Source organism: Pseudophryne corroboree, chromosome 1 (genome assembly GCF_028390025.1).
Source record: "Pseudophryne corroboree isolate aPseCor3 chromosome 1, aPseCor3.hap2, whole genome shotgun sequence".
NCBI lineage: Eukaryota > Metazoa > Chordata > Amphibia > Anura > Myobatrachidae > Pseudophryne > Pseudophryne corroboree.
Genome location: NC_086444.1, coordinates 630228191 through 630250391, shown reverse-complemented (window position 1 = coordinate 630250391; position 22201 = coordinate 630228191). Strand labels below are relative to the sequence as shown.

Below are 22201 nucleotides of genomic sequence, written 5' to 3'. Positions count from 1 at the left end.
TGCGCCCATGCAGACACTTGGAGGGAAGTTTGGTTTGTAATCCATGTGAGAATTGAAACAGTAATGGCGACGCCGGCCACAGGAGACAGGAGACGCCAGACTGACAAGCGCACATTTAACCACGCGGGCACAGCGGAGGCCGCAGCTGATGAAATCACCACTCTGACATTCTGCATGTGGAAACTCAGGAACAGCGGGATCCGGTCCTGGAACGCTGAGCCAGCCTTAGGAGGCATCTGAAGGGTAAGTAATGGCGTCCAGATACCCGGATCGTGACAGCACCCCCCCCTTTAGGAGTGGCCCCAGGACACTTCTTAGGCTTTAAAGGAAACTTTGCGTGGAAATTTCGGACCAAGGCAGGAGCATGGACGTCTGAGGCATTGGTCCAAGAGCGTTCTTCAGGACCATAGCCCTTCCAGTCAATGAGGTATTGTAACTGACCGTAACGGAAACGTGAGTCCAAAATCTTGGCCACCTCGTACTCGACTCCCCGTTGAGTCTGAACTTTGGGAGCTGGAGGAAGTGCGGAATGAAACCGATTCAGGATCAGCGGTTTCAACAAAGAAACATGAAATGTCCTGGGTATTTTCAAGAAGGATGGTAACTGTAACCTGTCGGCAACAGGATTGATGACTTGTTCAATCTTGAAGGGTCCGATGTAGCGAGGTGCAAATTTCATGCTGGGAACTCTCAACCTCAAATTCTTCGTGGACAGCCACACACGATCACCCACCTTGAGGGCAGGAACCGCTCTACGCTTTCTATCGGCAAACTTCTTATACCTGAATGAGGCTTTAAGCAGGGCTGCGCGGACGTTCCTCCAGTTATTTGAAAACTGACGCAAGGTGACATCCACTGCTGGAACAGAAGTTGCGGGAAGCGGTTGGAATTCTGGGACTTTAGGGTGGAATCCATAATTAATGAAGAATGGTGTAGAAGAAGATGAGGAATGGTATTGATTGTTGTGGCTGAACTCGGCCCAAGGAAGGAGTTGAACCCAGTCATCTTGAGAGGAAGACACATATATACGGAGGAAGGCCTCCAAGTCCTGATTCACCCTCTCGGTTTGACCATTGGTCTGAGGATGGTAAGCCGTGGAAAACTTTAACTTGACTTGGAGGGCTTGACACAAACTTCGCCAAAATTTGGCTACAAATTGTACTCCACGATCCGAGATGATCTCTTCAGGAAGACCGTGAAGTCGGAAGATCTCTTGTATAAACACTTGAGCCAACTTGGAAGCTGACGGAAGACCGGTGAGAGGGATGAAATGTGCCATCTTGGTGAACCGGTCAACTACCACCCAGATGGTATTAAACTTGTTGCAGATAGGTAGATCGGAAACAAAGTCCATCGACAAATGGGTCCAAGGTCGACGGGGAACAGATAATGGAACCAGTTGCCCCGCAGGCGACTGGCGGGAGACTTTGTGTTGGGCACACTTTGGGCAGGAGGCAATAAATTCCATAACGTCCTTCTTCAGAGTTGGCCACCAGTAGGACCTAGAAATAAATTCAAGGGTTTTCTGAATGCCTGTATGTCCAGCAAAACAGGAAGCATGGGCCCAATGCATGAGCTTCTTCCTTAGAACTGGTTTAACAAAACTTTTCCCTGGTGGAGGCGTAGAGTCCATCCCTACCGTGGAGAATGCCAACGGATTAATAATAGGATGCTTGTCTGCAGACTCGGACTCATTTTCTTGCTCCCATGAGCGGGAAAGGGCATCGGCCTTACGATTCTGAGAACCCGGACAGAACTGGAGTTTAAAGTCAAACCTAGAGAAGAAAAGTGCCCATCTGGCCTGACGAGGATTCAGACATTGTGCGCCTTTAAGATATAAAAGATTTTTGTGGTCGGTAAGAATGGTGATTGAGTGGGAAGCTCCCTCCAACAGGTATCTCCACTCCTCCAGAGCGAGCTTGATGGCTAGCAACTCCTGATCGCCAATGGCATAGTTGCGCTCAGCTGGGGAGAACTTCCGGGAGAAGAAACTGCAAGGATGTAGATGTCCATCTTTGGCCCTCTGGGATAACACTGCTCCTACTCCAACGGAGGAGGCATCTACCTCTAAGATAAAAGGAGAGTCGGTGTCGGGCTGTTTCAGAACTGGTGCAGAGATGAACCGTTGCTTCAGAAGGTGAAAGGCCTGTGTAGCTTCCTCAGACCACTTGGACGGATTAGCACCTTTCTTGGTTAATGCAGTGATAGGCGCCACAATGGTGGAAAAGTCTCGTATAAATTTTCTATAATAATTGGCGAACCCTAAGAACCTCTGGACCCCTTTGAGGCTTAAGGGTATAGGCCAATTCTGGATTGCTTGGAGTTTCTCAGGATCCATCTCTAGTCCGGAACCGGACACAATGTAACCTAGAAACGGAATGGTTTTAACTTCAAACACACACTTCTCCAATTTACAATAGAGGTGATTGACACGGAGACGGGAAAGAACCTCTTTTACCCAGAAACGATGATCTTCGAGATTATTAGCAAAGATGAGGATGTCGTCTAGATAAACCACGACATGGCGGTACAAGATGTCCCTGAAAATCTCATTCACGAAGTGCTGGAAGACTGCTGGAGCATTGCTCAATCCGAAGGGCATGACGAGGTACTCATAATGTCCGTCACGGGTGTTAAAGGCGGTCTTCCACTCGTCACCCTCACGGATTCGGATGAGATTGTAGGCACCCCTCAAGTCCAGCTTTGTGAAAATAGTTGCACCACTAACTCTATCAAAGAGCTCGGTAATCAGGGGTAAAGGGTATCGGTTCTTGACGGTAATGTCGTTCAGACCTCTGTAGTCGATGCACGGACGCAGACCACCGTCTTTCTTCTTAACGAAGAAGAAGCCTGCGCCGGCTGGAGAAGAAGATGGTCGGATGAAACCCTTCGCCAGGTTCTCTTTGATGTACTCTTCCATGGAGTGTGTCTCAGGCAGAGACAACGGATAAGTTCGGCCTCGCGGTGGAACCTTCCCTGGAATGAGGTCGATTGGGCAGTCCCATTCTCTATGAGGAGGAAGGATATCAGCAGAGGCTTTACTGAACACGTCCGTGAAGTCTTGATATGGAGGAGGCGGAACATCAGATGACCTGGGGAAGGAAGAACAAACAGGAAGAACTTTGGCTAAACAAGTCTCAGCACAGGAGGGACCCCATGCCAGTATTTGCGTAGTCGTCCAGTCAATTGATGGGTTGTGGAGACGGAGCCATGGAAGGCCTAAAACCACTGGATGTGTGGCTCTTGGAATCACTAAAAAAGAAATATACTCAGAATGAAGAACTCCCACTCTCAGACGAACTGGAAGAGTCCTTAAGGAAATGACTGCGTCAAAAATCTTGCTGCCATCCACGGCAGTCAAAGAGATGGACGAGGACAGTCTCTCGGTGGGTAGGGACCACCGTTTAACATAAGCTTCGGTTATGAAATTCCCAGCTGCTCCGGAATCAAGGAGGGCAATGACGTTCCTGTAACGTTGAGCAATTTGGAGCGACACTGGGAGGTTACAGTCATGAGGAGATGGAGAGGAGATCATTACTCCTAGCCGGCCCTCTCCTTGGCGAGCTAGGATCTGGAGTTTCCCGGACGTTTGGGACAGGCATTGATAGTGTGCGACGGAGCTGCACAGTAGAGACAGAGAGACTCAGAGAGACGTCTTCGGCGCTCAGCGAGAGATAGACGGGAACGACTAATTTGCATAGGCTCATCCTTGGATGGAGATGGTTGACGAGGAGGAGGAGCAGAAGATTTAGGAGTAGATGATCTTCCTCGCTCAGTTGCTCTCTCTCTGAAACGTAGATCAACCTTCGTGCAAAGAGAAATTAGCTCATCCAACTTAGAGGGCAAGTCTCTGGTAGCTAACTCATCCTTGATGCGTTCTGATAAGCCATGCCAGAATGCAGCATACAGGGCCTCGTCGTTCCATGCCAGTTCGGATGCCAGGATTTTAAACTGTATAAGATACTGTCCCACAGTACGTGTTCCCTGGCGTAAACGGAGAATCTCAGATGAAGCAGATGTTATCCGGCCTGGCTCGTCGAAGATGCGCCTGAATGTAGCTACAAAGTCAGTATAGGAGGATAGCAGGGGATCAGACTTCTCCCATAAAGGTGATGCCCAGTCAAGGGCTGAGCCACTGAGAAGGGAGATGATATAGGCAATTTTGGTACGGTCACTGAAGAAATTGCCAGGTAGAAGCTCAAAGTGGATTTCACATTGATTGAGAAATCCCCTGCAGAACCTTGGAGATCCATCAAATTTTGCTGGCGTTGGAAGATGAAGATATGGACTGGAAATGGGTAAGGTGGGTGGGGTTACAGCTGGTGTCACTGTAGTGGACGCACCGGACGTGCCAGGTCCACGGAGGGTCGTTTGAATCCCATCCAGCCGTGTAGAGAGATCCTGGAGACAGCGGATGATGTTGCCCTGTGCAGCCTCCTGATGTTCAAGTCGGGCTGCCAGTTCTTGCATTGGCCTGGCCGCTTGATCCTGGTCTCCAGCTGGATTCATTTGGTCAGTGCTTACTGTCACAACTGAGGGCCTGAGCTAACGGGAGGCAGCCTCAGTTGTAGGGGCTGAGATGTAACGGAACCTGGGAGGTTGTATCAGACCCCTAGACATGTAAGTAACATGTAGAATAACTGCCCGAAGGCGTGACCACGACAACCAGGATAAAAGTCAATGATGTTTATTAAGACAAACTCCGTAACACAGCAGCAGTAAAGGAAACATAAAAGTCAACAGAGCATAATTACAATACCTGGGTACTACAGGGTGGCAAGGGCCACAGGCACTGGTAGAGTGAGACAGTTCTTATAATCTTCTAGTTGGAAAGTCCTTACCAGGCCTGACTGTAGCAATGGAGAGAACCCAGGATCGTACCAGCTGGTGTTCCAGGAAAGGCTGGGTTGCTGAAGATAAAACGGCTGCTGTGGATACTGGCTGGAACCAGACTGTTGTTGGTACGGAGTGGATACTGGCTGGAACCAGTTAAATAATAAACGAACTTGAGAGCGATGAAATAATAATGAAGTTTGGAATTTGAGAGCGGTAAAATAATAATACCGGTGGAGAGTGGTAAACTGCAGAAAGGACACCGGCCCTTTAAGAGAAGCTGTACACTGCTGGAAGCTGAGCTGGAAGCAGGTGATTGATGAAGTTTGGAGTTTGAGAGCGGTGAAATAATAATACCGGTGGAGAGTGGTAAACTGCAGAAAGGACACCGGCCCTTTAAGAGAAGCTGTACACTGCTGGAAGCTGAGCTGGAAGCAGGTGATTGATGTAACTGGAAACAGGTGAGTCCAGAATGGATCGGAGAGTCAGGCTACACCGCAGATGGAATGCTGGTGCGGGTCTCTATAGCAGAAGTCTGGAGACAGGAGCTGGAACCTGGAAGACAACCACAGGAGAGAGACAAACTGGAACTAGGTTAGACAACCAAAGCACTGACGCCTTCCTTGCTCAGGCACAGCTTACTTATACCTGCAGCAAGGAAGGGGTTGGCTAGGCAATTATGCAAATCAACAATACAGACAGCAGATTGGTGGAAATGCTCAGATGACAAAATCCAAGATGGCTGCGCCCATGCAGACACTTGGAGGGAAGTTTGGTTTGTAATCCATGTGAGAATTGAAACAGTAATGGCGACGCCGGCCACAGGAGACAGGAGACGCCAGACTGACAAGCGCACATTTAACCACGCGGGCACAGCGGAGGCCGCGGCTGATGAAATCACCACTCTGACATTCTGCATGTGGAAACAACAAACACATTAATTCCTGCGCTAATTAATTCTACAAAATGATATGGCTCAGAGTTTGCTTGACTCAATAAAAACAAAACAAGAGGATAATTAAATATATTTTATATGATTCTTTTTTATTTTTATCACACATACATACATGTATGTTAAGAATGTCAGCTTCAGGTGCGAACCATATGTAAAGCTCCGTTGTGGAGCGTTTGTTGCACTTACCTATTGCATTTTGGCTGAGTGGCAATTTGATGAAGAGTGTCTAACACTACAAAACACAACGAGACGCTGTTGCAATTTATAGCTGGTTTAATTATCTGCACGATCCTATATATGGACTGATTTTTAGCAATTTTATTGATTTTTCTGTGCACAGTAGTTTACCTATGATCCACCTCCTTTAGCTTATTATTAGCTTATTATTATGTTCTGTTTTTTGCTTTTTTTGATTAATGTTTTATTTAAACCGGTCTAATCAATTTATTCTTAATTAATTCTTAACATACATGTATGTATGTGTGATAAAAATAAAAAAGAATCATATAAAATATATTTAATTATCCTCTTGTTTTGTTTTTATTGAGTCAAGCAAACTCTGAGCCATATCATTTTGTAGAATTAATTAGCGCAGGAATTAATGTGTTTGTTGTTTCCAAGTTACCGGAGACTTTAAAGTGCCGGTTTCTCTCTTTTTGACTTGATTTACCCCAAGTCAATTTTTTCTTGCAGCTTGAATACATATTGTATTGTTTCAAATATCGATATTAAATATTTTAATAGCACAACCATTACAGTTGGGTTGTGATGTATTAGCGCCTGGTTAATTTTTGCATGGTAATTCTGCATGTGGAAACTCAGGAACAGCGGGATCCGGTCCTGGAACGCTGAGCCAGCCTTAGGAGGCATCTGAAGGGTAAGTAATGGCGTCCAGATACCCGGATCGTGACAACACCACTTTCATTACCCTGCATTAGTGGTGCTAACTTCTGCCTTCCACTGCTGTCTGCTGTGCATCCCCGTTTCTGTCCTTCTCCATAATGCTTGTTCTATTCTATACTTGTTATTATGTTGTATACTTATTGGATGTCCAGTACTGTTTGTCCCCCATGTCTTTATAACTGGCTGTACCATCACACTGTACAGTGCTGGATCTTATAATCACTAATATTATTTATATATATATATATATATATATATATATATATATAAAACAAGTATGAGCACATGAAAATAATAAACTAATATTATTTATATATATATATATATATATATGTATATGTATATATATATATATATATATGTATATATATATATATATATATATAACAAGTATGAGCACATAAAAAGTTTCTTAAAAGAATGTCCTCTGTGGAACTACAAGTCCAATGTTGGATTAGTCGTTCCAGTTATACACTGACATACAGATCTTTGCAAATGTTCTTTGTCAGTCTGCACACCGGGAATACCAGCTGTCGTCCTCCCCATGAGCCCGATTCCGAGCGGGTGATAATAGTCTACAAAGATACGAAAAAGTGGGGGCGCCACTAGTGCATTAAAAGTATAACAAGTTTATTAAAATTTCCACATGAAGCAAAGCAGGTAAAATCCGTACCAAAGGTGGTGGTTATACTTGTATAACAGTTTTTTAGAAATTACCCAAAGGCATGAACACCGCGTCCTCTGACTGGGATGTTTCCTTGCATCAAACCACGCCTGTACGCGTTTCGTCACCAGACTTCGTCAGTGGGCCTGGTTTGACGCCAGCTGGCAGAGATTTATATACAAAACGGCATCAGAAGTATCCAAAAGGGTTACGCACAGCAAAACCGTATTTGTGCTCAATTGTATCCACAAAAGAGACGTAACCCTTAATCATAACACTATAACAATCACTTCTTTTAACATACATAACCGACTGATTGTGTAGATTTCACAGAATGATATTAATATTTTACAAAAGAAATACTGCAAACGGTAAGTATACAAATGGTAAGTATAGTACAAAAATGCAATAGAGACAATAATGATACTACTAAAATGGATGACAATAGAGCAGATTATAGTAAAAACGGAGTGAGTTCATAGCCGTCGTTTAATCCTTTTGGAAACAATGTATTTAAAGGTACAATCCAAAATGTTTCTCTTCTACTCAGAGTATTAAGTCTGTCTCATCCACGTTTATTCACTGGTACATTCTCAAGCCCTACAATTTTAATGATGCTGGATTACTGGATTGACATTGTTTAAAATGTCGAGGGACACTATGATTCTCAATATTATTCTTTATATTTTTAATATGTTCTAAAATACACAACTTGAGTACTCTTTGAGTTTTCCCTACATATCTCTACCACAACCGCACTGCAATAAATAAATTACTTATGTTGGGTTACAATTAATAAAATCATTTATTTTGAATTGTTTCTCTGGATTTTCATCACTGATAAATGTTTTAGTACCTCTTAATTCATATTTACATACTTTACATTTACCACAGGTATAAAATCCTTCTATTTTATTTACTAACAAGCTCTTATTACCAAGTTTAACGTTTTTATCAAGTACTGAATGTAAACTGGGTGCTAGATAAGTTTTTAAAGTTTTGGCTCTTCTAAATACCATGTCAAGTTTTTTCGACCCATGGTCAGATAAAACATAGTCCATTTGTAATATATGCCAATTCCGTGCCAGACTATTTTGGATCTCTTTATTAAAAGAATTATATTGAGTAACAAAAGGGCAAAACATCTTATTCTTCTTAATCCCTTCTGTCTTCTCACAAGTTTTATACTTTATCAGATCCTTTCTATACAATTGGCTGGCTTTTTTAACCGCTCCTTCAATCAAAGGCAATGGATATCCTTTACAAATCTTCTTTTATATTCCTGAGCTTGTTCTTCAAATTTCTGTAAAGAAGTACAATTGCGTCTCAATCTAATTAGTTGCGAGAAAGGTAGATTACTTTCCCATTTCTTAAAATGGCAGCTTTTAAAGTATAAATAATTATTACTGTCTACCTCTTTAAAAAATGTATGGGTTTCTATATGGTTATTGTTGGCCTGATAATACTGAGCATCCAGGACTAAATCAAGGAACTCTGTCTTTCCTTTCTGGAAATTAGATGTAAAACTCAAATTTTAATCATTACTGTACAAATCTTTCAAATTCTATTTCTGGCCCACGCCAGATAACAATTACGTCATCAATACAGATTGAGTATCCCATATACAAATATTCCAAAATATGGAATTTTTTGAGTGAGAGTGAGATAGTGAAACCTTTGTTTTCTGATGGCACAATGTACACAAACTTTAATACACAAAGTTATTAAAAATATTGTATTAAATAACCTTCAGGCTGTGCGTGTATAAGGTGTATATGAAACATAAATGAATTGTATGAATGTACACACACTTTGTTTAATGCAGAAAGTTATTAAAAATATTGTCTAAAATGACCTTCAGGCTGTGTGTATAAGGTGTATATGAAACATAAATGCATTCTGTGCTCGGACTTAGGTCCCATCGCCATGATATTTCTTTATGGTATACAATTATTACAAAATACGGAAATATCCGATATCCAAAATACTTCTGGTCCCAAGCATTTTGGATAAGGGATACTCACCCTGTATAACGTTTAAAAAGCACAATATTGTCATAAAAAGGATTATTGACCAATACATGTTCCTTCTCCCATTCTTCCATATACACATTGGCGACACTAGGGACACATATCGTCCCCATCGCAACCCCGCAAGTCTGTACAAAAAAAATCTCTAAAAAGGTAAAATAATTATGCTCAAACACAAATTTTAAACATTCCATTTAAAATAGAACTCTGTGTGGATCCATTTCTAAGTCTCTGTCAAGTACTGTTTTTAAACAAGATATACCCTTCCCATGCAGGATAGATGTGTATAGGGATGTAACATCAATAGTCCCCCAACTCAGTTCATCACTCCATACAAACGTCTCTAACAACTGTAACATATGTATGGAATCCTTGACATAAGTATCTAGCTGTGGGACATATTTTTATGTTTAAATATCAATATATTCAGAGACACGTAAGGTTAAAGAATCAATACCCGAGACTATCGGGCGTCCAGGTGGCTTATCCCAATTCTTATGAATGTTAGGTAAATAATATATTGTTGCAATCCTCAGGTGTTCATTCCACAAATAACCATATTCCTAATCAATAAGCACCTTGGATTTACAACCTTTACTTAATATATTTTTTAATTCTACCAAATAATTATTTGTAGGATCACCTTTCTAATTACAATATGAGGTCAAATCCGATAATAACTTATATATTTCAGATTCATAGTCAAGTCTATCCAATAGGACCAAACCTCCCCCTTTATCTGCCTGTTTTATAGTCAGTGCTTTATTATCTGTAAGCTTTTTTAAGGCTTCTTGTTCCACATATATATATATATATATATATATACAAAAAATAATTATTCTTACTAATATAATAATATACAATAGTCTGCAATCTGTGTTGAAGGTCAAATAGAGCCAGGTACACACTGGGTCAACCAACAATCGGAATGGTTTAAGATACAATTTCCCTTGAGCAGGATTGCCGGGAACACACCACAAGATTTAATGAATGATGGAACGATATATCGAAACGGCAAATTGCCCCAGTGTGAAGCCGGCGTTAGCCAACCAATTGATAATGTCTGTGTCAGTGGACTTGCTAATATCCAGTGGCGGATTTTAACTATGGGCTGTAGTCCAGGAAAATCCGCCACTTCAGTGAGCTCAGCTAAGCCAGTTACAGTCTGTGTGACTGCACTGACTCAGCGGCTTCACCGTGACTGGCAGTGACTTCCTGTTGGATGTCCTACGTGCCCATCACCTGCAGGACAGGCAGTCCCATTGGGAGGTGTTTCCTCCCTCTGGGACTGCCAGACTGGGCTGCGAATAGCAAAGAGCAGGCTTCTTGTAGAAAGACACTCCCTGCCTGATCGTAAACTCAATCTGGCTTCTATTGGCTGCAGCTGATATAGTTCATAGAAGTCAGGAGTTTGCGCATGCACACTCAAGCAGCCGCTTGTGCGCATGCATCGGCCCTGGCACCTGCAAGATCCATTCCGCAGGCGCTGGGACCTGTCTGGCCGGGGTTGGCTCTCTCTGTCATGGGTAGCGGCAAAAAAGGTAGAAGCCGCCACTGCTAATATTTCTTTAGCTTCCTACACTCTTAAGTGTGGGAATCTAAGACGCAGGATTGCACGGTAAGTTAGACTTCTCTTATAAGAAAAAAAAGAAAAATGTAGGGGGAGATCTATCAAAGCTTGGAGAGAGATAAAGTGAAGAGAGATAAAGTACCAACCAATCAGCTCCTAACTGTCATGTTTGTGGCCGTTTGAAAATGACAGGAGGTGACTGGCTGGTACTTCTTCTCTCTCCACCTTTATCAGTTACAAGCTGTGATAAACCTCCCCCTTAGTTACATGTGTAAATGTAGAAAGAAAACACATCAAACTCCTATGACTGACTTGTGAATATCTCTTGTCCAGCTCAGTGTGTGAAGTGCAGTGGGAAGCTGAGTTTTTCAGTCTTCAGGACAACAACAACAAGCTGGTGGCTGCTTTGCGGGAAGCTAATGCCAATGTGGAGAAGTGGAAGAAGCAACTGGCTGGGTATCAGGAGGAGGCAGAGGGGTTACGACAAAGGGTATGGAAGTTATGGGTTATTCACAGTATATATCTGATGATTTTGAGACACTTCTAGAACATCATCGCCACCAACGCCCAACATGTTTATGGGTTATAATTGATGCAATTAATTTACACTAGAAACTGTATACAATTAAGCAATGTTAATCAATCTTTTTTTTTCTACATTGAAAAATGTTTTTTGTTTTTTTTATAATTTTGGAAAACCTCTAATGAATACACAACAAAACTACGAATAGCAAGAAATATAAAGGAAAGCACGAAAAAGATGCACAGTATAAATTGTGTTCTTAGTAAATGTAGAAAGAAGACCTTTACATGCATAACAGGATGTATAATTATTCATTTTAGACATTTCTAAAGAAATCAATTTAAAACAAGCCCAATTCCCAAATGCTTGCTGCTTTGAGTGCTCCTATTTTCTACTACTCTACTTAGCAACTTTTAGGGGGTAAGAAGCAGTGAAAATAGTGGAGAAGTGAGCCAGTGGAGAAGTTGTGCATGGCAACCAATCAGCTGCTATGTATAATTTTACAAAATTCACTTTATAAATATTTCTTCAAAGCTGATTGGTTTGCAGTAACATTTGCAAGTGTATTTTGTAAAATTATGCGTAGCAGCTGATTGGTTGCCATGGGCAACTTCTCCACTGGCTCACTTCTCCGCTCTTCCACTCGTTTCACTGCTTCATACATCTACTCTTTGGCAGAATCTCTGATTAGTGCCCGCACTCCCCCCTCTTTCTTCTCCCAGTGGTGGTAATGGTCAGGGAGGTTTACAGCAACACTGTCCTCTTTGAAAACAGTCCTGCAGACACGCACAGTTTCCCCTGGCTAAATGGGTCATTGGTATACAATTTAGAAAAGTCCTCACAAGGCTTGTATTCGGGAGACATTGACACACACCAATTGGAGATCCTCCCGCTTTCTAAAGGCCCGTACACACTGGTCAATATATATCGGCCGTTCTCTTGAACGGCCGATATATCGCGGGACCGTCGCCAGTGTGTACGGCCGATACGTCTGTGAACTCCGTCGTTCACAGACGTATCGCGTCGGCCGCGCAGCACAGCCGGAGGCCAATATATCTACCGACATATTGGCACGTCGCTGTGTGTACGGGGCGTCGGCCGACCGCCCGTACACATGCTGCGGCGGCCGGCGGTGATTGACAGCTGAACTGACAACTGAACTGTGTACACGCCCGCCCAGTTCATGACGTCAGTGTATGCTGAACACACTGCCCGATCCGTCCATAGATATATCTGCAGATCAGTTGATCTGCAGATATATCTACTGGTGTGTACCCACATTTAGAAGAGGGATGATAGGCACCCTAACATTGTTAGACATTGACAGATAATAGAAGCAAAGTGAGACTGAGAACGCTTTCCGTACATCCTATACAATTGTTTCACTTCACTTTCAAGGTTCACTACCAGAGATTTGTGATCCCACTATTTCAGTCTCCGACAAATTAAGCTAATGAGACACAAGGAAAAGATTTCTTGCATACAGGCAGGGACGTTTCTAGGGCTTTTTTAGGGTTACGGGGCACCACAGCCACTGTATTACATGCGGACTGGCTGCCCGCATGTAATACAGCTGAAATGTCCCTACCAAAATGGCCGCCTGAGAGGAGACATGCTAGAGGTCCTACTGGACCTCTAGTAACAGGGAATTGACACAGGAGCTCAGAGTGGTACCGGAGGTGCTGGGATCGCACTGACACGCCAGTGGCAGGGAGAAGGGGGGGGGGGGAGGCTGCGGGCACTAATCATTGACAATGAGCAGACTGTGTGTGCCAGAATCTGCAAGGGGCATTACTGTGTGGGGCATATTATGGTGTTGGGCATAAGGAGTAGGGGGTATTACTGTGTGGGGCATATTATGGTGTTGGGCATAATGTGTAAGGGGTGTTACTGTGTGTTACATATTATAGTGTCACGGGTATAGCTGTTTGGCATAATGTGTAAGAGTCATTATTGTGTGAAGCATAATATAGTGTCAGAGGCACAACTGGGATGTAAGGTAATCTTTTCCTGCAAGGCCACGTCCCTTTTATTGTTGCCATGCGCTCAGCATCTATTCATGAGGGACTGGGGGTATGGTCAGCAGCTCACAGAGTGCTGGAGACTGCCCCTCAGTGACAAAAACAGAGGTGTGGCTTACAATTGTGGTGCCCCCATGAAGCCATGCCTCCTTTAGCTATTCCACACCCCTTTTGGGCGCACGTGTCTTTGCAGAAGTCCCAACTTTCTAAACTTGAATGTTGGAAGGTATGCTAAAGTCTCACTAGTATTTCATGTATTTTCCCTTTAAATATATTTACATCCATATTATGCTAAATAGTAAAATAAGATGTCTGGGTCTGCTCATGTGTGGGTGTTGTAATATATAATCTATGCTTCAACAAGTGGATATGCAATTGCATTGGTCAGACTGACAGCACAGCTAAAGGAGAAATACATTCATGTGCAGAGGCAGGAGAAACACTTAGCAGTGGAATAGGGCAGGACTTCAATCAAGCTTTCTTTTATTATACTGTCTATACTTTAAACTATTTTAAGTCTTACGGCTACTGTAGTACTAGGCAGAAATTGCTCTTACTGTATGTTGGCAACCTGGTAGTATGTCCAACTGTTAGAGGCTTAAAAACCTTTAAAATATAAAATATCTACAAGCAGGGTTTCATTTGTGGAAGAATTAAGTGGAATTTAAAACAGGTAAAAAAGATTACCAGTTAAACATTTTTGACATTATATATTACACAGTGCAAATGTCTAGCTTTCCAAGGTTGTTAGAGCAATATTTTAGTGATATATAATTACGTAGCTTTTCCCAACCAAGTCACTGACTTAAGCTTATAAATCGCCATAATACCAGATTTGTCAAACTTGTCCATAGGGAACTTGGAAGATTGTAAGTGAAGAAGATGACGTTGCCGTGTTCTATTGGATGGAAGTATAGGTATCCAGTGACCCAAACATAAATAATACTTATCTAAAAAGATGAAAAATTAAATTGTGATTTATTTAAACAACTGAGTGTCAGTTAACAGTAGCACCTAATGACCCAGTGCTCTAGGAAGGGTAGGCAAAAAGGATCAGAGAGCGGGATGTACTAATTACCGTAATTTTTTGTGTGATTACTTCGCTGGCTGCTTGCAGTGTCATCGCTGAGACCGCGGCGCCCTCCGGCCTCTTCATCCGCCTAATGTTCTGTGATGCGCTGACGGGATGCGCATGTGCAATAGGTTATGATTGCTGTCATGTGCAGTAGGGGTTTTGTACACGCCGGAATCCTGAGCCGGCGCCATTTTGGATGGAAACTACTCAGCGGAGGAGACAGGTTTCCAGGCGCTCTACTGTGAATGAAATTGTTTATAGACTTAAAGAGCGGGATGTATTATTTTTCTCTGCAGCATTATAATATTAATAATTTAATATGCTATAATATTACAGTGTGCAGTAGGATTATGCAGCAGCTACAGGAACGTCACACCAGCACTAGGACCATTTTTATAATTGAGCAGCATGAAAATTTGCTGCTTTTAAAAGTGTTTAAGGGGGGTACACATGGGTCGATTCTGGCTCAGCGTGATGTGTGCTGAGCCCAATGTGGGCTTAGCACACATCGCAGCGAGTGTCTGTACACTCAATGAGAGCCTTGCGATCTAGCCAGATCTTGACTGCATGCAGTCAAGATCTGAGCCGGTGATATCGACACGTGGGGACTCTTTTCTGCAGTTACATTTTTGTACTGAAAAACATTTATCACTACCTTGCAGGTTGCAGAGTTGGAATCTCAGTCCACCACAGTCTCCTCCACAGACCAGGAGAATGATCTCTCAGAGAGATTGCAGGATCTGGAGATCCTGCTTAAAAGCAAAGAAGAGGTAACTGGATTTGCAGGAGTGGTATATCCAAATAACTTTGTATGACTTTTTGGTAAAATTTTATTGAAATTACATTTATTTTAATAAGAAAAACAATATATTGATTTGTTTGTATTAACATACACATGTCTATAAAAGCATTTGGCCAGCAGATTAGTCTTTCCTCAATGACTCTGGTAGGCTGTATAGCCACTTTCTAAAGCAGTACTAGTTTAAAGTAAGTGTTTGTCATTTTGTTAGTCAAGCATTTTGATATCACATTATAGAGGAATGACACCACTTCACTAAAACATAACTGTGCAGTCTTCTAAATCACCAGAGTAAATATTTGTATTTATTTTACACTTTTGGTGGTCCTATTGCAATAAACTGTAAGGAGGAATTCAAGAGAATGATGTTTCCCAATGTTTATCTTGTATTTTTTTTTTTTTTGGGGGGGGGGGGGGGATCCAATTTGGCTGCCCATTCCCCCCCCCCCCTCCACCCCCCAAACACATTTTCTAACAAAACACACAGGTTCAGACTGGGCCCACTTCTCCCTACATCGAGCCACCTGGATTAGGTTGGAGTCATACCTGGCCGTCAGGCGCTTAATAACACCCAGCGATCCCTTGATCTGATACACGCTATTTGTGCTCAAAAACTTTCAGCTATGATTCTGGGGTTGGAGGTCGAAAACGCATTTGGCAGCAAAGCGTGGTGTTTCATGTTTAGGGTTTTAAGGTCGATGGGTTTCAGAGGGAAGTTCTATAATTGGCTTGCAGGCTTATATAACTGCCCCAGAGATGATTGCCTCTGCTCTTCTTTCTGTTACTAACGGCACCAGGCAGGAATGTCCTTTGTCCCCTTTAAATTTTGTGCTGGTTATAGAGCCCTTGGCGGTGAAGATCTGGGCCAGTTCACATATTAAGGGGATCCAGGTGGGTGGTCTGGAGCATAAAATTGTATTTTACGCAGACAATGTTCTGTTGGCTGTAATGGAACCAGCCTTGTCCCTTAACCACTTACTTAGAGAAATTGATGAATCTGGCAGTCACTAGCTATAAAATGAACCAACAGAAAACAACGGCTAGACTTTTATATCCGAGTGGAAATTAAACCTACCACTATCCTTTCCAGTGACAGTGGAAGTCCATATCACCAAGACTTATCATTGATTATTTTGAGCTACTTATCCCAAACTTGTTGCACAATTTAATATGGACTCTGAGACCTGGAGTTGATGTTATATATCATGGATTGGCCGGAGCAATGCTGTCAAAATGAATTTATTATCGCAAATGTTCTCCCTATTTCAAACCCTTTCTGTGTCAGTTCCCCCATATGTTTTTACATTTCTTCAACATACCACCTCACAATTAATTTGGTCCAAAACGCGTCCTCGGGTGAGTTGACACAGGGGGTGGTCTAGGTGTCCCAATTTTATAACTTTACATTTTATAACTTTACAAATACCGAATTACAGCAATTGAGGCAGAAGCATTAGGGGTAGAATCTCTTCTATGGCTCACCCGATCAGGGTGTCCTAGTTCCTGCGCGCACCATCTTGTCATTTTACATACCTTGGATATCTGGGATTTTGCTAAACATCGTTTTAAACTTGACCCCTGCCCGAGCCTCATTGTTCCACTATAACTGATTCTGGCCCAGGTATAACACGTCTATATTTACACCTTGGCTACTTGGGGAGATAAGGCTACTAAAAGATCTAAAGTGTGATCATGGGTTTCCCAAATTTGCGGATATTCAGGCTAATTACTATATCCCACATAAATATTTTTATCTATTCAGAGTCAGCAAATTAATTATTTGGTTAAAAAAACATTGGCAGTTAGCCCTCTCACTACATGTGAATCATTAGTCCTGAGGAGTGTCGGCACTAAGGGGATTGTATTCACTCTGTGTGTAAAACTCCAGCTGAGTCTTAGTCGGATTTGAGAGTTCCACAAGAATTGGCATGGGAGGCTGACGTGAGGAAGTCCTAGATAATGAATATTGGGAAAATATACACATCAATGTAGCGTCTAGCTCCATTTGTGTACAAGGAAAATTCTTATAAACTTCTTAATTGGTATAAACTTCTTTATTGGTCTTATACGTTCCATATAGACTTAAGGCAGTTAATTTGGAGAGCTCTAGATTATGCTGGAGATGTGGTACTGATATAGGAAAATTTCTGCATCCGTGGTGGGGCTGCCCAAGGCTCATCCCTTTCTGGAACAAAATTAGTTCTCTGGATAGCTCCATTGTAGGCATTATGGGTTAAACCATGCAAACTTAATGCTCGACCTTTGTGATAAGCACTTTCAAAATGAAAAGTGAGCGCAGCGGGAGTGCGCATATTGATAATAGCAAGTAAAGTCCAGAGTAATGTAACCTGTGGTAAAATCGCTGTTTAATGCTACTAATTGAATCAGCAATAGGATTAATGCTCTTGCTGAATGCAGGGTCTTCTTAACAGCATTGTATGCCCTGAGCAAAACCCATTCACGGGGACCAATTGAAAAAAATCATAACATGTCCCACCTACTGTCTCACTTTGTCTCTCCAAATACTTCCATACAGTGAATGATTGTCAGCACTCTGATTGGTGGACAGCTCCAACCATCCACCAGTTAGCATGCTGACAGCTATGTCTGGCTGTGGGTTGGGAGGTGCTCAAAGGCCCCTAGAATTGTGGGGCCCTGTCCAGCTGCCCTGTGTGCCTATACATTAAGATGGCCATGGCTGAATATTCCTGTTGAATATCTAAATATTGGAATGTTGTGTTGCTTAGGAGATTCTTCACTTGAAAGGACAGAGACCAGAGCTCACAGAGCTGGAGAGTGAGAGGGATGATCTGCTGCAGAAACTTCAGGTAACAACCGACACTGTTTTAACACTGGTCACACCAAAGTCACATAGCTAGAGCAGTGGTTCTCAAACTTTTTTGAATCACGGCACCTTAGAATATCAGAATTGTATTCACAGCACTACTAGGCAAAAAGTTTCTTTAGAAATAAATAGTTGAACAGTGGTTCAACTGTGTAGTGAGGGACAAGATTTACTTCTGTTTGTCTACATATTTTATGGTTGACAGCCACCAGCACTGGTCTTGCCTATTACATTGACCATAAATGATTTGGTCCTGGACCACCAATCCAGGGCACACAGTTTGAGAACCACTGGGCTAGAGGAAAAAATACAGCTGGCAGATACACCTCAATGAAACATGTAGTAGTATAAATAAACCTGGTGATTGGAATGACTACAGCAAAAACGTATGGTTAATAAATGTTCTATCACATATAGTTTAATGCATTACATAAGGTTTTGCAGATATGAGGAACATGGACTGTCTTTAGGGACTCAAATTTATAAGCCAATATGAGAATATAAGATGATGAGTATTTTGGACATGTCATTCACTGAGTCATGAGCACACAGAATGCATACAGAATTGTATAGGTAATTGTAGATGTGCCTTTTTCTTCTAGTCTCACACTCTCTGTCCTTGTCTCTTATTCTATCTCTCTCCCTCCCCCTCTGACTCTCTTTATCTTCCTCGTTTTGCCTTAACCCCTCTCTCGGTCGTTGTCAGCCCCCATTTATAGGAATAAGTAGTGAACTTAACTTAAAATAAAAGACGCAATTGCCAGGGAAAAGTGTCAGCTTTTATTTGTTTAGAAACAGAGAAAAGTATGGTGGAAAAGAAGGGCCTAACTGTAACCTAAAGAAAGGCTACTACCCCTTTCACACCGAGCCTCTGACCCTGGACTTTACTGGGGCAACCCATGTTCTGGCCTTGTGTGAAAGGGTCCTGTGCCCCGGGAATTCGACTGTGGTCGGACGGACCCAGGTAGTTTGTGATGTGGAAGTAAGACATGACCCGGTTTTTAGCATGAAAGGGGTCTAACTCTGACATATAAACTGCCCTCTCATAACCTCAATAAAACTAAATAAAGAAGGGGCCAACTGCCAGCTCATCCTCAGTAATCCAACTTGAAAGGGGCACCTACTGCCAGCCCATTCAGCAAAATCAGTTCAGGATGGTGTCCAACTGCCACCCACCCATATAACTTGAGGCATTCAAAGTCCCTGTCTAATAACACAAGAAGCCCACCAGGACCGGTGGTGCCGCTAACCAGTAGGATGATATCAGCCTTAGGGGGAGGTGTACTAAGCAGTGATAAAAGTGGAGAAGTTGCCGATTGCAACCAATCAGCATCAGGATGTAACATTTATAATTTACATACTATAAAATTATACAGAGCAGCTGATTGGCTGCCATGGGCAACTTCTCCATTGATTAGTACATGTCCCCTTAACTTGTGCACTGCTGGGGAGAGCACCTCAGGGCCCAATTCACTAAACATGTTCTTTCCTGCAAAAGCTGACACAGAAAGAACTAAACTAGGATAGCAGGGTCGGCAACTATTCCAGGAAAGAGACCTACCCCTAACTCTGAACAATTGTATAAACTGAAGCACAAACCTACAATATAGTTAACCCCCTACGATTGGTCCAAAAATGACTATCAAACCACTATCAAAACAAAGTTAACAGATTAACCCATTATGTTCCTAAGTGTGACCTGACCCTAAGCTTACAGGTTTATGTGATATCAGCCGCTATTTATACACATGTGTAATGAAATTAACGTAAAATATGACCTAACTGTAAACTAAATCTGGCCTTGAGCAACTTGTGTGTGCCAAAGGCATGACTTTGTGCCATCTGGTGTATGACGTTTTTGGAGGAGTGAGTGCATGTCAAACTCCCCCCCCCCCCCCCCCCATACTACCCCCCATGCCTGTTACTCGTCACGATAGGGGCATGCCCAACGCTGTGGTAGCTCAACTTCTCCCTGTCACCAGTGACAGAGTGCCCCCTAAACCTAAACAGTCTCCAGCCATGGGACACTGCGGGACAGTGGCCAAAAAATGTGAAAATTTGGAGGAATGTGTGTGGCTGTACAACTACCCAGCAAGTTGCATGTTTCCACCAAGCAGCACATTTTGTACTATGTCACACTATGATTAAGTTAAAATGGAAGTGTGACAGGTGCTGCACAGGAACTTGTAGTGTTGTTATAAGAGTTATTCAGTGCTAAAATTACTGTGATAACAATTACAAACTTAAAAAGAAAATCATTGAACTCTTGTCAGTAAAAAGCAGCAGGCGGTGCCAGTGGATTGTGACTCCCAGGAGAAGAGGATACCGGTGTGTATAGAGTCATAAAAAGACTAGATTACGGCATCTGAGGCATGTGGTTGTATATGGGAAGTATGCACAAGGGTCTGTATATGCTAGGCTGTTGGGTCTGATCTATACAGTTCTTACTTATTTTGATGTAATGTGAAATATATATATATATATATATATATATATATACATTAACATTAAAGCCATACATGCCATTTTTTTTTTACCATGCATACGCACATCTTTTTCCAGAACAGCAACGTCTGGTACATATATTTTCTCTATCGTCCTAGTGGATGCTGGGGTTCCTGAAAGGACCATGGGGAATAGCGGCTCCGCAGGAGACAGGGCACAAAAGTAAAGCTTTCCGATCAGGTGGTGTGCACTGGCTCCTCCCCCTATGACCCTCCTCCAAGCCAGTTAGATTTTTGTGCCCGGCCGAGAAGGGTGCAATCTAGGTGGCTCTCCTAAAGAGCTGCTTAGAAAAGTTTAGCTTAGGTTTTTTATTTTACAGTGAGTCCTGCTGGCAACAGGATCACTGCAACGAGGGACTTAGGGGAGAAGAAGTGAACTCACCTGCGTGCAGGATGGATTGGCTTCTTGGCTACTGGACATCAGCTCCAGAGGGACGATCACAGGTACAGCCTGGATGGTCACCGGAGCCTTGCCGCCGGCCCCCTTGCAGATGCTGAAGTAAGAAGAGGTCCAGAATCGGCGGCAGAAGACTCCTCAGTCTTCTAAAGGTAGCGCACAGCACTGCAGCTGTGCGCCATTTTCCTCTCAGCACACTTCACACGGCAGTCACTGAGGGTGCAGGGCGCTGGGAGGGGGGCGCCCTGGGAGGCAAATGAATACCTATTTTGGCTAAAAATACCTCACATATAGCCTCCGGAGGCTATATGGAGATATTTAACCCCTGCCAGAATCCGTTAAGAGCGGGAGACGAGGCCGCCGAAAAAGGGGCGGGGCCTATCTCCTCAGCACACAGCGCCATTTTCCCTCACAGAAAGGCTGGAGGGAAGGCTCCCAGGCTCTCCCCTGCACTGCACTACAGAAACAGGGTTAAAACAGAGAGGGGGGGCACTAATTTGGCGTTAGAAATATATAAAAAAGATGCTATAAGGGAAAACACTTATATAAGGTTGTCCCTATATAATTATAGCGTTTTTGGTGTGTGCTGGCAAACTCTCCCTCTGTCTCTCCAAAGGGCTAGTGGGTCCTGTCCTCTATCAGAGCATTCCCTGTGTGTGTGCTGTGTGTCGGTACGTGTGTGTCGACATGTAGGAGGACGATGTTGGTGAGGAGGCGGAGCAATTGCCTGTAATGGTGATGTCACTCTCTAGGGAGTCGACACCGGAATGGATGGCTTATTTAGGGAATTACGTGATAATGTCAACACGCTGCAAGGTCGGTTGACGACTTGAGACGGCCGACAAACAATTAGTACCGGTCCAGACGTCTCAAAAACACCGTCAGGGGTTTTAAAACGCCCGTTTACTTTAGTCGGTCGACACAGACACAGACAGGGACACTGAATCCAGTGTCGACGGTGAATAAACAAACGTATTCCTTATTAGGGCCACACGTTAAAGGCAATGAAGAAGGTGTTTCATATTTCTGATACTACAAGTACCACAAAAGAGGGTATTATGTGGGATGTGAAAAAACTACCG

The 22201-nt window shown here is 42.9% G+C and overlaps 1 protein-coding gene across 1 annotated transcript in view; it reads left to right on the top strand.

The window, feature by feature from the left end:
* The window catches only part of HOMER3 (homer scaffold protein 3), a 260671-nt gene that overhangs the window by 216166 nt on the left and 22304 nt on the right, over positions 1–22201 (top strand). Inside the window, exons 6-8 of the mRNA XM_063914539.1 lie at positions 11289–11445; positions 15237–15344; positions 18121–18201. Coding sequence (XP_063770609.1) covers positions 11289–11445; positions 15237–15344; positions 18121–18201 — 346 coding nt within the window. The remainder of the gene's footprint in view (positions 1–11288; positions 11446–15236; positions 15345–18120; positions 18202–22201) is intronic.